The 16,287-nt window shown below is 42.0% G+C and overlaps 1 protein-coding gene across 9 annotated transcripts in view; it reads left to right on the top strand.

Moving 5' to 3' along the window:
* Positions 1-16,287, top strand: part of MAP2K5 (mitogen-activated protein kinase kinase 5) — a 249,466-nt gene that overhangs the window by 169,137 nt on the left and 64,042 nt on the right. For 6 of the 9 annotated variants that reach the window (XM_032864619.1, XM_032864617.1, XM_032864620.1 and 3 more), the window contains 2 exons: positions 15,713-15,739; positions 16,051-16,083. In XM_032864619.1, the coding sequence (XP_032720510.1) occupies positions 15,713-15,739; positions 16,051-16,083 (60 nt within the window). The remainder of the gene's footprint in view (positions 1-15,712; positions 15,740-16,050; positions 16,084-16,287) is intronic. The other 3 variants (XM_032864618.1, XM_032864622.1, XM_032864615.1) reach the window with 1 other exon arrangement.

The following is a 16,287-nucleotide window of genomic DNA, read 5'->3' as shown; positions in this document are numbered from 1 at the left end:
GTGCTCACACCTTGCATTTGGGGCTTCGCGAGGGAAGCGCAAACATCCCAGGCAGTCTGAGTGCAGAGAGAGTAACAAATATTTCATCCCGCCTTGTCATTGATTAGAAAAGAGCCTTTAATTTCATTTCACCCCATGTTGTGATTAATTTGCATTCTTTGTCAGAAGTTAATGGAGTTTTTTATGGTTCACTCTGAAATCCTTGAAGACATCAGACTTGATCTGATGTTTATACAACCGCCAGCGGAATTTTTTCGTTTGATTGATGGCAAGCTTGATGTTATTCCAAACGGCTTTTTAAGCTGTTTTTAAGAATTATTTGAATAAAATGCAAGCAAGATATTGTTGTAACGATCAAGATTATCTGTTAAAAATCTGCTTCAAATAAAGAAGATAAAAAAAAGTAGTAAAAAGGATCAAAAACATAAGAGATATAGTGAATGGCGACGTTATTTGTTAAAAATACGTAAGAATGGCATTCAGATAAATTATTGCAATATGTAGAGATCATTTTTCTTGAAAAGAACATACCATCATCTGGCCAAATAGAATAATTAAGGCTAAGGTAGAAGGAAAGTCCGGATCTTTGGGATTAAAAACCTTTGCTACCAATTGGCTAATTCTCATTTATTCTGCTAGCTTTTGCCACCAATGTACGAAATAGAGATCTGCTGATCTTAACTGAAGGAGACAAGGTCTGTCAGGCCTGTTAGCTGAACAAAATGATGACGTATTACTTGTCTCAATAAAGAGGCATTCTTAAATCCCAATACAAGTTCAATGTAAGTGGATAATAGAAGATTTTAAATGAAAGACATGCATTCTTAATAGTATAACGACTGGCCTTTTTCATAAGATAGTACAGAAATGAAATACCGTGCTTTTAAAAGCAGGATACCCCAGTCGTTTGTGGGTAAAAGGAACGTGTGTTCCTTCCCTGTGCACCATCTATCAAAGTATGAGGGAAGCTGTAGGTGGCGTTTGCTCAGAACCCCCCTGCTACTAACCAAGGAAATATGTTTTGCAAATGCTTTTTGATTACTAATACCATTTGTTTGATATGGGGGCTTTGCCTTGCTTCAGCAGATTCTTGCTTTGCTGGGATTGCTGCTGCTGAAACTTACTCAGGTCAAAAAGCTACTTATCTGAGCACTTTCATTTAAAACAGATTAATTTATTTGCTGTATCTGAAAGTTTGCTAAATAATTGGATGGGTTTAATTGAACTTACTGCTTTCTGATCCTTATATTAACATGATCTAAGGTCTTTTTTATTATATACAATCCATATTATTGACCAAATTTGCCCTGTTTTCATTTAAATGTAAGCAGCTTGTCAAGGAGAAAATATTTTGTTTAACGTGTCTTGGAAACCTGCTATTTTAATGTGTTGTTGTTGTTGTTGTTTTCAATTGACAGACTGTCTTTTAAACATTCATTTATTCTGTAGTAATAAATTGTGTTCTGGATAGAGCATTTGTCTCATAATGGAGTACAAAGCGTATGTTCTTAAAACTATTTTAAAATATTAAACACTTTTCAAAAGCTAGTGCTGAAATTCTAGGGGTTTTTTGTTTTTAAATATAATTTGAGGTCATTTTTTTTAAAGATTTTTTTTTATTTATTTGACAGAGAGAGAGATTACAAGTAGGCAGAGCAGCAGACGTGGGGGAGGGGGAGAGAGCAGAGAGCCTGATGCAGGGTTCGATCCCAGGACCCCGAGATCATGACCTGTGCCAAAGGCAGAGGCTTAACCCACTGAGCCACCCAGGCACCTCAAAATTCTAGTTTTTATACCTAATTTTATTCATGTTTAAAAGCCTTTGACTATGCTTCGATTTTGATAATTTAATATTATTTTATATTCAATGTTAAATTCAATGTTAAATTTAATTTATTTTCATTCTCATTATTTGGGATATAGACATTTAAAGTAAACTAATATTTAGAGGTGCCTGTGTAGCTCAGTCGGTTGGGTGTCCTAACTCTTGATTTCAGTTCATGTCTCGATCTCAGAGTAATGAGTTTAAGCAATAAACTATTTATTTACATATTTATTAAACAATAAGTAAATAAAGGAAGGAAGGAAGTATAGTTATGTTTAAAGTCATACAAAGGCAGATTTCATGTTCCAGGGAGGGCTGGGTGGCTCAGTGGGTTAAGCCTCTGCCTTCGGCTCAGGTCATGATCCCAGGGTCCTGGGATCGAGCCCCACATCAGGCTCCCTGCTCAGTGAGGAGTCTGCTCTTCCCTCTGCCTCTGCCTCTCCCACTGCTTGTTCTCACTCCATCTCCCTCTCCCTCTCAAATGAATAAATAAAACCTTTTTTAAAAAAAATAAGACTTCATGTTCCATAAAAAGCAGAGGTGAGGGCGCCTGAGTGGCTCAGTCCGTTCAGCTTCCAGCTCTTGCTTTCAGCTCAGCCCCATGTGGGGCTCGATGCTGGGCGTGGAGCCTGCTTAAGATTCTCTCCCCCTCTCTGTCTGCCCCTCCCCTCCACCCCCATTCTCTCTCTCTCCCTCTCTTTAAAAAAAAAAAAAAAAAGGCGGAGGTAAAAGTTAAGTGATAGGAAGATGTTCACTTATATACATTTGCTTCTCCCCAGGAATCTTGAAACTCAGTATCTATCTTATGCTTATCAAGAGATCTCGTTATTTGCTTAGCCCTATTGCAGAGGTAGAAAGTGGGTTCCCAGTATGTCTCTAAAATAGAACAAAAATGGAGTAAAAAGAATGCCCAAAATACGGGTAGCTTAGAAACATGACATTTTTTCACGAAGGATAAACTACTTGTTAATTTGAGGTATATGCAGTTAGCCAGCTAAGCTAATGAACCCTGTCTTTTTTTATTTTTTTAAGGATTTTATTTATTTATTTGACAGAGATCACAGGTAGGCAGAGAGGCAGGCAGAGAGAAGGGGAATCAGGCTCCCCGCTGAGCAGAGAGCCCGATGCGGGGCTCAATCCCAAAACCCCGGGATCACGACCTGAGCCGTAAGCAGAGGCTTTAACCCACTGAGCCACCCAGGCACCCCACCCTGTCTTTTTTAAAACCCTAACCCCATGTTGGTTTGGTTTTATGGCAACTCCTAAACTATTGTATGATGTACATCTCAGTTCAGTTTGACAGATATTTGTCATCACAGGTACTGTGCCCTGGCACTTAGCACTGGAAGTACAGACATGAAACAGATGTGGTCCCTTCCCTCGAAGAGGCTAGTCTAGTGGAGAGAAGAATACAAAACGAACATATGGCAGTTGATGCAAAAGGCACCCTACAGGAGGTGGTACACTCTGGCGTCAAGAGGAAGAGGTCAGCTCGCTTTAGGAAGCTGTGAAGGTTTCACAGAGCGGACAATGCCTCAGCAGAGGCTCCTAGGCTAAAAGGATGGGGACGAACCTTCCAGGCGTTCTGGTCAAAAGGAGACTCATCTGGTAAAAGATAAAGGTCTGAAGCAGTATGTTGTATGTAGTAGCCCTCCAGGACTTAAATTCAGTAGGGAACCACTACTACTACTATCACTTTTGTCTCCCTCCCATTTGAGGAATTTCCCTAGGTGACTTTTAAAGGAGCACTGGGAGGGAAAGGAAGAAATGAGAGGGCAGAGTGGTAGAGGAGAGTGGTGGTGTGTCAGGATGGAGATAGTGCAGCGAGACCAGGTAATGAAGTCGGGGTTGAGAATTTCGTGAATCCCTTTGAGATGACCGGGAGCCAGTCTGAGGCTGGAAATCATTACATTTTAAGATCTCTGCCCCCAAGGTCAGCTGGCATATACCTCTGAGGGACTTGGCACATCACAGGACATTTTCTAGACTGCTGGGGTAGGGAGTTGTCATGCTCAGATGAGCTAATGCCTACAAGGACACTTTGAAAAATATAAGAGGGTAAACAAGAACAAGGTAATATTAGTATTAGTTATATTTCCAGAAAGTACTTTAGGGATTTACCTATGTAACTCTGAAAATATATGACCATGTCTCATGTCTCACACCAGATAGGACTAAAATGAATTACTTTTCTGATCCCACAAGAGCCTTCCTTTACAGTCTTTCTTTTTCGACTTACAATTTATCATTCACAATCACAATCATAATATATAGAATTATATACAGAAACTAGTCATTTTTAGTTCAGTAACTGGGGACCATGACTCTCTTATGATTTTTAAATAATCGGCTTAGCCCAGAAATAGAATTGAACTTTGAAGTCATGAATTTGGTGCCCAATCTGGCTTCCAGGTGGCCACTTTGCCATCTTCTCTCCCCTGTGGACTCTGTGGTCTGGGAGCCCTTCCACAGTTTCCCCTTCGCTTTTCATGGGGGCTGTCTGCTACTTCATGGGATCCGAGAGTTTCAGAACGCGACGAGACCTTACACTGATCTCCTTCAACTCTTCTATTTTACAGAGGAGGAAATGGGATTCCAGTAGCCATCCGGTGACTCACTCATGATGACCAGGTGGTCAGCAACAGGGCCAGATTGGTTCCCACCCTAGAAGGATGGTGTGGGGAGAAAGGCACCCAGAGGCTTTGATCCCAAATGGCCATTTTTATTGGGCACAACCGTCCACTCGAGTACTGCCTCCAGCTGGTGTGTGCAGGGCTGGAAGTTACTGTCCCAGCATGCTCCCTGTCTACCAGAGAGTGGTACAGACCCCTGGGGGGATGTGGTCCTCAAACGTAGCAGCAACAAGGACATCAGTTCTGACCGTACTCCAGTGTTTTACTTACCACTATTTTCAGTATAGAAAACTTGGGTAGATTTAGGACTCTTAAGTTAAAAAGGGGGCAGACCCGCCCTAATTTTGTTTGAGCACAGATTACTTTTCAGATGTTTAACAGTTCTGGATTAATGCTTGGGGGGCTTGGGAATTCTTCCTCACTAAAATGCTAACGATGCTAAGAACCCAGCCCTCTTTAGTGCCAATCAAATGGACAAGCTAAGTTCATTGAAAACTCAGTGGGTTGCCTAAAAGGAGCAAAGAGCTGATTTGATTTAGGGCTAGAGATTGCTCAGGACACACCAGGTGGAAAGAGGGTCCCCAGGATTGCCGGGAACTAGGAAAGGAGGCAGTTATCTGGTTACACACATGGTCAGGATGTCAGCTCCAAGGAATTGTGGGAAACTGAGGCAGCCAGTCAGAACTGAGTGTGGACTCACTCTGTCAAAGCCTGTAGGTGGTGAGCGCCATGGGGAGAGGGAAAGGAAAGCTTGAGTATAGAATGGTCTCATGAGGAAAGGAGGCCAGAGGAGGAAAGAAGACCAAAGAGGGTAATGAAACTTGTCTTGTTTTCTGTTCAGAAACAGATTGCAAAGAACACTATTCTGGGCATGAGGAGAGCGTGACTGTAGTCCTGGTTCTAGTTTGGTAAAATACAGGAAACAAGAGAAGTTGGCAGCTAAAGGCCTTCCTCCAGCCCATGCCCTTTGGACAGCCCTTTGCCACCCTAGCCAGGCAGCCACCAACACTACTGACTCAGGGCAGAGAGGACCAGGAGGTGACAAGTGACATACCCGGCAGGTGACAGGTTGAATCATTGTCAGAATATGGTTTACTCCCCCTCGCCCTGGCAAACACACACAACAGATCTCAGTTTTCTCATCTGGAAAAGGATAGAGGTGTGCTCGGTCAGTGATTTGCAGAATGATGGGAAGACAGGACATGAAGGCAGTGGGAAGTCACACCTGGACACATACACACATGCTTGCGCACACAAACACCAGGACAGTTCTGATTTGCTCTCTTAGTTTTGGTTAATGTGTCTAAGTAATATCTTACATGAACTTTGGTAAACAGAGCCTGAAAAATGCTGGCCTAGATCCTTCTGTGGTCTCCTTTCATCTGGTATGAATATCCTCCTCTTTTCCACACCTCCAGCTACCTTTCTCATCACCATCTCCCCGAAGATGCTCTTGGACTCTACTGAACCAGATTTCACTTACATCAAAACATGAAAGGTGTGTCCTACAACTCTGAAACACAAATCAAACTGTGTCCAGTTCCTTCTAGATACATGGCTGCTTTCCTTTAAGTCCTGTTTTGAATCTCATCCACAATCAAACCAGTAAGACACATGTTAAGTAACATGGTTACATGTGACTAGATTTCAAGATTCTTTCCTTCCCGATCCTATACAAAACAGATATTGGCCACAGTTGCAGCTCATCTCAAAATCTTAGCAGGCCAAACGATGTTGTCAAATACGTCAGGGCAAAAAAAAAAAAAAGCAAGCAACGATATATAGAGTCAGCCCACAAAGAAAGAATTCCTTAAAATGCCTGAAAACATCCCTTTTTTGGGGGACACTGTCCCCCTTGTATCTAACCTTGAATCTAACAAGTTGTATTTTATCCAAATACTGAGTGGCATTTAAAGGAGAATGCAAGCTCTGTGCTCAAGTCTTAGCTCTGACCCTGATTTTCAGGGACCTTAAATAAGTCCCTCATTTTTGTGGACCAGCAGTTGTGGCTTATCCATCTTTTAGGTCCTAGACTCCAGTATAGTGCCTGGCAGAGAGTGAGTAAACGAATCAATGAATTAGTGATTTAGTCTGACTTGACTTTTTTACATGTTGGCAAAGCAGACATAGAAGGAAAAAGAATCAATACACATTTTTAGGCTTTAAGTTAATAATTTTTGTCCCCATTTCTTCTGTGTCCATATTTCCACCCTGTCCTGCCAGCATTAATACCTGAAGGATAAAAGCTTCCAAAGAGTTGTCTTAAGATATTTGAGGGTTCTTATGTGAGACAAGACATGGATTGGTACTGTCAGGAGGGTAGAACTGGAATAAGAGGTAGAAGGGACAGTGAGAAGACATAAGCTCCCCATGACTGCATGTGTCCGGGCAGAAGCCCCGTCCACCAGGAGTGTCATGAAGAAGAGATTCAGGGATCAGATCGAGGTGGGGAGACGAAAAAATTAAGATTCTTCCAGGCCCCAAGAGTCTATGATTCAGCGTCAGTGTTGGACAGGCCTCTCCTGAGCCAAACAAAAGGCTGATGTTGTATTTCCTATCTGTTGCCAGGGAAAGGCAACAGGTGGAAAACAGACTTGCCTAGATTCTGCATTGGTTTAATCATGTAATCATTTTGACTCTCAAACACTCTGTCAGTAGGAAACACATAAGAAATAGAAGAGTATAGGAAAGAAGTAATTCTTTCTCAGTCCAAGATTTGTAAACTTCCGTGTTTCCCTTCATTGAGCCAACCATGTGATATGGCTGTCAAAAACGTGAATGGACTTAGAGCCTCCAGGAGTTTCCTCTGCTGAATGGTGTAGAATGTCCAGTACAAAGTGACTGAGCCAGTCAGTGTGAGGTGTGTGTGTAGGCGTGGGTGTTCTGCTTTGTGAGGTACACATGCCCACCACACAACATTCTAGCAAAGGCCGTCACAGTGGTGGGGAATGTGAAACCCTGCCTGGCTCCCCCAGGCAGCTTTCCAGTTCAGGTAATGGAAAACCCAACTCAAGTTGCCTCAGCCTCAAGGGGACTTGATTGAACTGCATGGCCCAAAATAAGTATTGCTGGTTTTTGGTAGAACTTGATCCAACAAGTCACTTTTGGTTCTGCTCTTGGTGGGCTTCTTCCTTCACAGACCAAGACTGGTTCTTAGAGTTCCAGGACGATGTGCTCCCCAGTGAGAAGGAAGAGAGGGTCTCTCTCTGCCCCAGGCTTCAGTTTGACTGGGTCAGTTTAGCTCCCCAAGCCCAGGGGATTTGGATGATGCTGACTCATTTAAGAGTCATTCACATGCCCCACCATAAAGCTGGTGATGAAGTAGCTTGGGGGTGGGGGTGGGGGTGGGGGAAGGAAGCACATGGGCGATTTAGGGGCAGGGGATGTTATTAGAGTATCATTATTAATAGAAGGGGGAAGAATAGAGGGCAAACCAATCAGAGCAAATGATCCCAGGAAGAAAACAGGATATTCACTCAGGAGAGAAAACATGGTGGAGAAACAACCATCTTCAAATACGTGAACTGCCATCACTTAGACGTAATCACTATAGCGCTGGTCCATGGGCATTTCTCCTAGGAGGACATATTTGAACTCATAATCAGAAAGGACCTTCTAACAATTGAAGCCACCCAGGATAGAATCATTGGAATCCCATCTCTGGAGGTCTTCTAGCAAAGACAGGATGCCCGCCTGTCGGGAAGAGCATAAAGTGAATTTCCACGTGGAGCAAGGGGTCAGACCAGGTGACCTCTAACATCGTTCTGGATTCTATGGCATGTGGGGGATTGAAGCTAACAGAGATACAGACTAAATGGGAGCTCCAGAAAAAAACCCTTTGAGATATTTTGACACCTTAAAATCTTTTGCTATAGCAGATTTATTTGACCATAAAGAATGGAATGGTCAGCAGGACTTTCTCAAAAAAACCACATCTCCTCCCAATGCCGCACACCCCCCCCCCCACATACACACATAACTGATGTTCCAAGCTAGATTCTGAAATAAGACCACCCTTTATTGGAACAAAGAAAAGAGAAAAGTTTGATACAGCAAATGTATCTTCTTTGAAAGGAAAAATCTTCTAAACCTTATCTGAAAGGAAAGTGCTTAATGGACGTCTTGGCCAGGCCTTGTACCATTAGGAAGAGGGTTAATTTTATAATTCACATTGATCATTTTAAATTGTGTTTCTGAGCCCCTGCTTTTCTCACAAAATTCAGGTCTAAATATTAAAATTTACATTCACCCAGAGGATGATTTACTAGGGTTCCTGTACACCTACGTGGAGTCAGACATGAGCTGTGTCAATTTTAAATACACGAAGGATAAAAGCGTGTAGACTGGCAGTCGGGTCCTTTCTTTCCTGCTCACGGACTGGCAGACCCAGCAAATGAATAATGTTACAGTGTACCTTGATGCTCCAGCTGCTGTGTTTTGTGTGAAAATGCATTGTCCTTGATACTCAGGAAGCGGTAAGAGCCAAGTGATCTAATTTATGGCTGTGATGATTTTCTGTCTGGTCCCATCTGAGCTGAGCCCTCCTCTAGGCATCTTAGAGCCTTTCTGTCCCACCCAGATGTTTGTGAAATTCAAAGATATCTAGTTTGAGCTTTTTTTTTTTTTAAGATTTTATTTATTTATTTGACAGACAGAGATCACAAGCAGGCAGAAAAGCACACAGAGAGAGGAGGAAGCAGGCTCCCTGTTGAGCAGAGAGCCCTATGCAAAACTTGATCCTAGGACCCTGGGATCATGACCTGAGCTGAAGGCAGAGGCTTTAACCCACTGAGCCACCCAGGCGCCCTGGTTTTAGCTTTTAAAAACTGGTCATTCCCGGGCGCCTGGGTGGCTCAGTGGGTTAAGCCGCTGCCTTCGGCTCAGGTCATGATCTCAGGTTCCTGGGATCGAGTCCCGCATCGGGCTCTCTGCTCAGCAGAGAGCCTGCTTCCCTCTCTCTCTCTCTCTCTGCCTGCCTCTCCGTCTACTTATGATCTCTCTCTGTCAAATAAATAAATAAAATCTTAAAAAAAATAAATAAATAAAACAAAACTGGTCATTCCCAAAGGCAGCAGAGAGAAGGTGCCATGAGTAGCTCCTTGCTAAATCTTCTTGCCACTTATTTTAAGTCCTTAATTGTTTAAGTTTCATGACTTATTATTTTGCTTCTGTTTTGTTCGGTATAAGGTATGCTAATAGACTACAGGCATGATAAGAACTTGAACAACAACAGAGGCTGATAAACAGGAGAGCTATGATGGCATGAGTGAATTATACTTGTTCACTTTATATTATTAGTAATTATATATTATTCATTTATTTTGTCTCATCCTGTATTCAATATCTAAAAATATCAGTTCATCAGAATTCCCATTTATGGTTCACTAGGGTACATTTTGTTCTACTTTTTTTTTTTAAACAGTCCTTTGTTTAGGAAATCTTACAGTAAGTTAGTGGTACTGAGCAATGTGTTTAGCTTGTGGTCAGGTAGAAATAATTTTTCTTTTCTCTTGTTGAAGCCTTTTTGAGATTTGAGCACTTTGGTTTTGCAAGCTGTAACAGATTGGAGGTGGTGTGTCCCTAAGTTTTAGCACCCAGCACTGGGCCAGATAAAATTGGATTGAATGCCATTACCAGCTGCTGAGGCCATGGGGGTCTGACTGGCATTCCAGGGGTCTTTCTGACTCCCATTTATGCATTTTCTCCACACGAGGCAGCCTCCTGAGTCAGCAGTCAGGTCCAGGCCAGGCTGTATCTATGACCTTGGACACTGCACCCCTCTTAACCTCAGTTTCCCTAATAGCAAAATGAATAGATGGTAGTAGACCGTCTCTGAAGCTAGTTTCATTAGGAAAAAAAATTGTAGGTCATTATTCTTCATTTATAATATAAGTATCCGTTTACCCTAATCCTGGTTTATATTAGGCAGGGTTAAGCTTAATGCATCCACTTTGAAAAGACAGCCTGCAGAATAGCTACGGTTGCTAAAGCATGAGGTGTGGAACAAGAATACAGTTGAACATTGAAGGCTGGAGTGCGGCACTGTTCACTCCACGCACACACGCACCCCCAGTGTCCTTTACAAATGCCACCCATATCCTTTAATTTCGTATTTCCTTTTTCTGCTTAAGAGAAAATAACACAAACCTGAAAAGCAGTAAATATGTAAAGAGAAAATTTGTCAACTGATACTGGAAGATCTGACCTCAGTCACACATAAATCTCTCCGACAAGGGCTGCAGGGCAAGCCATAATTTTAGAGAGTAAAAGAGAAGATGAAAGCTCCTAGCCGGTGTCTTCTTGAAGTTACAAAGGTGGATCGTTTTCGTTTTCTGATTGTGCTTCTGTGCATCATGTGAAAGGGCTGGTGGCGAAGTCAGCTTTCCCTCTGGGTGTAGAAAGCGCCTCTGCAAAGATGGGAAGGGGACGTTCGGCTTCCAGAGTCACTGTTTCTCCCAAAGAGCCATGGACTACAAAGTTGAGGCCCCATAAGCAAACTTTTGCGTTGGCACTTTCCACTCTAGGATCATCTCCCAAAGTCATTTGTCGTGTCACAGGAGCTTTTGAAATTGCCAAGTGTATGGTCCTTGCAAGGAAATAAATGATAAGTGTTACTGGGTGCCTGGGTGGCTCAGTGGGTTAAAGCCTCTGCCTTCGGCTCAGGTCATGATCCTGGGGTCCTGGGATCAAGCCCCACATCAGGCTTTCTGCTCTGCGGGGAGCCTGCTTCCCCCTCTCTCTCTCTGCCTGCCTCTCTGCCTACTTGTGATCTCTGTCTGTCAAATAAATAAATAAAATCTTTAAAAAAAAAAACAAACGATAAGTGTTACTGCAGGAACACCCCATAATTGACACCCAGACCTGCCTGTTACAAAGTCAGTCCTCCCCGTTTAAAAACACAAGGATCTGTCTTACATCAGACTGAGGCTTAGCTATCCCTGCTTAGTGTGACTTAAAGTCTTATAGCTAAAGAAGAAGAAACAAAAAAAAAAAAAAGCAAGGCTGTGCCCAGAAGACGGAAGAGATTCATCTAATTAGTTTACCAAACGCTACTGGTTCTGGAGACTGATTAGCAAAGTGTAATGACCGGAGCAATGATTGTTCTGTTCATTGTCCCAGAGTACTAGTTACACATAGGAAACTCAACACCAGCAAAGCGGGCAGCCAGGACTCTGGACTTGGACGAGTTAGTTATAAACGGCATTTCATATGTTGTGGGGTACAGGCAGTTCATCAGCCCTAACAATATTACTGTGTTCCTCTGAACTCCGCTCTCACAGCAAAGCATTTGGAAGGCAGACCTAGAATAAAGAGAGGCATTCACAGAGCTAACATTTTATGTCGAGTACCCTTAGCACCACTTGTAATGTGCTATAAAACGCAGGGCTTCCCTCTTCCATGAACTGTGTGCCAAAGCAGAGGCAGTGACTAGAGGTCGACTTCTTTGTGGTCTGCTTTATGGGTACTGCACCCGTACAGCGATGTGATCTTGAAAAAGGTAAACAACAAAGAGTTTAGCAGTGAAAAATATGCCTAATATAAATACAGTTGCGTCCATGGCAGTTCAGAATTTGAAAAATACAACTGTGGCCTTAAATTTTCCGGTGGAATTAAACAGAGGAACAGAATATAACCTTTAAGGCAATATATCTGAGATGGAGAAAGGAAAGAATATATCTAACTGTATGGTCTGTGTGGCATTCATATAAAGAAAAGCGCAGTAGCTTTATTTAATTGAGAAAATGAATCAATTACAATGATGTTGCATCACCAAGTTCTTGTGAAATAGAAGATATAAGTCACCACGTTGTGTAACAGTGTTAAAAAGTAATTGAGTATCTTGAGCATTTTGAATCAATTTCAGGTACTAGCACTGCTACCTTAATACAAAATTTATGAAGATGATTTCATATAATATGTAGCTGTCAAAGCCGTGTAATAAAACCTGGTAACAACATCTCTCTTTAAGAACCTGAGAAACACAGTATAGTTATAAGATCATACAAAAGACTTTGGTATTGCTGTTGCTCTCTTTCTCATAGTAAAGAGAAAGCATTAAAATAGTAAAATTTTAAGTCGTCTTAAACCATGGCTTCTTTAACCCACAGAACAGGGCAAAGTGGAGACTCTGAGAGCTTAGTTCATGAAAAAGTGTTTTGCCCTGAACTCATTTCAGACAACTTATGTGTTGCTGGGAACGATGTTGTACCATTTATTCCTGAATTTATTTTGAAACATCTCACTTAGAATGTTTGCTGCATGGTTTTCCTCAGAGAATGTTGTAATCCCCGTGACTGTTGGAAATTTGTGAAAAACAGTCTCTTTGCCAAAAATGGATTTCTGATTCTTTGTTTGTTACAAGTACCTCCCTTATTGAAGTAGATCGATCTTATGAAGCATGGAGGGGTTGGGGAAGAGTACCCGTGTGTACCTGGAAAAGATAAAATCAAACATCAGAGAGATCCCCCATCGTAGGAGAAGTGACCTGGGCCTTTCAAGATTTCTGAAAGGTGATGTGGCTTGATACCAAAGTCCTTACCCACACTGGGGTGGTAGTTAACCCATCTTCCTTTTTAAAGTACTTCTTTACCTTGAGAGCATTATGCAGAACGTACTCATGGACTAGAGGAAGGGGCAGTAATTCAGCATAGCATTAAGTGGGAACTATTCAAGAAGAAGCCAAGTCAGCAGCCAAGAACCTCCAGTCATTGTGGCACAGCGGATTCAGGGAGTGGTGGCCAGGGAGAGCAGGGATGAGTAGGCCCTGTGTTCAGTTGGGATAATGCAGGGAAAAGTGCTTTTTAAAACACTCAAGCAATAGGTGAAGGGTCTGCTGATAAGCCATATGGAGGGGGAAAAAAAAAAAAGAAAAAGAAGAAGAAGAAGAAGAAGAAGAAGAAGGAGAAGAAGAAGAAGAAGAGGAGGAGGAAAGGAAAGGAAAGAAAAAAACGCAAAAACATAGTTTCTGCCCTTGGGAAGCTTGCAGTCTAGTTCAGAGGAACCTGCCAAAAATTGATGATTTATCAACTTTACCACACCAAGTATAAATACATACAAATCCAGTTGTTTTTAATTTTTTTAAGATTTTATTTATTTATTTGACAGAGAGAGATCACAAGTAGGCAGAGAGGCAGGCAGAGAGAGAGGGGGAAGCAGGCTCCCCGCCAAGCAGAGAGCCCGATGCGGGACTCGATCCCAGGACCCTGAGATCATGACCCGAGCCGAAGGCAGAGGCTCAACCCACTGAGCCACCCTGGTGCCCCATAAATCCAGTTGTTTTTGAATAATGCTGTGACTGTCGACGGATACTGTACAGACGCTGGAAAGAAAGGAGCATAGGAGAAGCCCTGGCATCACTGTCCCTGCGGCCTTGGGCCTGCCCCCACCTCCGAGAGGCCAGTCTTCCCAGCAGAAGATAGAAGTGATCATCCCTGGGGCACCTGGGTGGCTTGTTCGGTTAATCGACCAACTCATTTTGGCTCAGGTCCTGATCTCAGGGCGGTGAGATTGAGCCCCGTGCTTAGGGCTCCTTGCTCAATGAGGAGTCTGCTTGAGGTTGCTTTCCCCTTCCCTCTCCCTCCCCTCTGCTCCTCTCTCTGAAATAAATAAATAAATAAATAAAATCTTAAAAAAAAAAAAAGAAAGAAATGATCATCCCTGCCAACCTCACAGTGGTTGTGCAGATCAAATAGACATGGAAGAGCTTTTTATTTTTTTATTTTATTTCTTTTTTTTTTTTTTAAGATTTCATTTATTTAGTTGCAAGAGGGAGTGAGCACAAGAGGGAGAGGGAGAGCCAGACTCCCCGTTGAGCGCAGAGCCTGACGCAGGACTGGATACCAGGACCCCAAGATCATGACCTCAGCCGAAGCCAGACGACCAACGGGCTGAGCCAACCAGGGGGCCCCGTGGAATAACTTTTTAAGACACTATTAAAATTTTTTTAATTTAAAAAATACAGTTGACTCCTGAACAACATGGGTTTGAATTGCATGGGTCTACTTATATGCAGATTTGGGGGATAAATACAGTGCATAACTATAAATGTATTTTCTCTTATGATTTTCTTAATAGTGCTCTCTTTTCTCTAGATTACTCTATTATAAGAATACAGCATGTACTACATACACCATGTAAAATATGTGTTACTCGATCGTTTATGGCATCGGTAACACTTGTGGTCAATGGGAGGCTATTAGTCTCTGGGGAGTCAAAAGTTATATATGGATTTTGAACTGCACAGGTGTTGCCATCCCTAACCTGCATAATTCATTGATCAACTGTCCAATTACCACATTCCCTATATTTTACTAGCTGGTTGGGGCTGTTATCTCAGCAAACAATTGACCTGTCAATACCGTACTTGGTATCTGAAATTTTCCTTTTTAGGAAATTTAGTACCTGGGACTCCATTTTCATGGGTTTGTGGTATCTGCAGTCATTTGTGGCAGGGGTGGGGGGTGGGGGGCTTGAAGTGTTTAGTACTTCAGTTACTAACTGGATGTGTTATTAATTTGGTGTCATGTTTTAGTAACTTCCTAAGAGATATGGCTTATCCAAGTTCGATGTGTGAGCAGCCCGCCTTCACAATGTCCATTAGGAGGAGGCATTCACTTGTCTCTGCTTTTTATTCCCTGAGAAACAGTGTAAAACTTGCATGAATTTGATTTTCCCAGAGAGCATTGCTTCCCAGGAAACGGGCTAAAGGAACTTTGGAAAAGGTGGAATCTTCACCCCACTCTGGAGTTAAAGACAAATACTTCAACCACATAATTAAAGTTTTCTTCACAAAATAGGGGATTGTGAGCCGACACTGGCAGGAATCCAAAATTCTAATTTCTGACTATGATTTAATTTCAATTTTAAATAAATCGGTTTTTAATTTAAAAAGAGTGAGCTTCATAACATTAGCAATGATTGCAACATTAAGCCCAGTGTTCACAATCTAGCAATATAAAACATTATTTATATCTGAATCGTAAACAGCCTTTTGAAATGGATTATGGTTTTCCTCCCTATTCTAATACAACCTGGAGGGTACTAAAAAGTGTTGTGTGAAATTAACATTCTGCTGACTTTCGCCTATAAATGAGAAGCGAGCTATTAACATTTGTGTATTTTCATTATGTAAATTGTGTTAACACATGCCCACAAATTGCCACCAGCAATGCAATAATTTTCTCTCAGTGATCATAATGTGTCCAAGTGAGTCATTTTGATTATGACATGCTAATTACATATTGCCTTTTTTCAGATTCAGAAAAACCAGGGATCTTTAATGGTAAGCTTTATGAGTTCAGAAAAAAATTCACTTTTCTTTTTCCTGATGGCTGCTTCCTTTGCATGCTTGAATGCCTTGTTTTAAACTTAGCAAATTGCATTTTGAAGGAAATGCAAACCTTTAACTGCCTGTATTAGATTAGGTACCATTAGAAATAATAGAACATCCTGAGCATCAATGTTTTTATAAGAGTTTGCTGTTGTTGATTAATCTTGCTATATTTTATTGCATTAATGATTTTTTCTTTCCACTCCACTGTAAAGATATTGCATCGAGGCTAATACTTTTTCCTTTCTTCTTTCCCGTTGCAGCCTCTCCAGCTTCTGCAGTGCATTGTTGATGAGGTGAGGCATCGTCTTATGTGCTTTCACTCCTAAAGTCATTCCTAATGGTGTGGAAAGCTTATATTTTGTTTCCTAATGAAGCACAGTGCCCGACATCCTCGGAGCAAGTTGTGTTGTATGGCTCTGAGCTGTGTTACGTGGACTGGCCTTGTCCTGAATCCCACTCTTCGGATTCTGGCCCAGAGTCCCTGCCCAAACAGACTG

This window comes from Lontra canadensis, unplaced genomic scaffold (assembly GCF_010015895.1).
Source record: "Lontra canadensis isolate GAN:19392208 unplaced genomic scaffold, GSC_riverotter_1.0 scaffold28, whole genome shotgun sequence".
Classification (NCBI taxonomy): Eukaryota; Metazoa; Chordata; class Mammalia; order Carnivora; family Mustelidae; genus Lontra; species Lontra canadensis.
The sequence above is the reverse complement of the archived record's forward strand: the minus strand, read 5'-3'. Positions and strand labels throughout refer to the sequence as shown.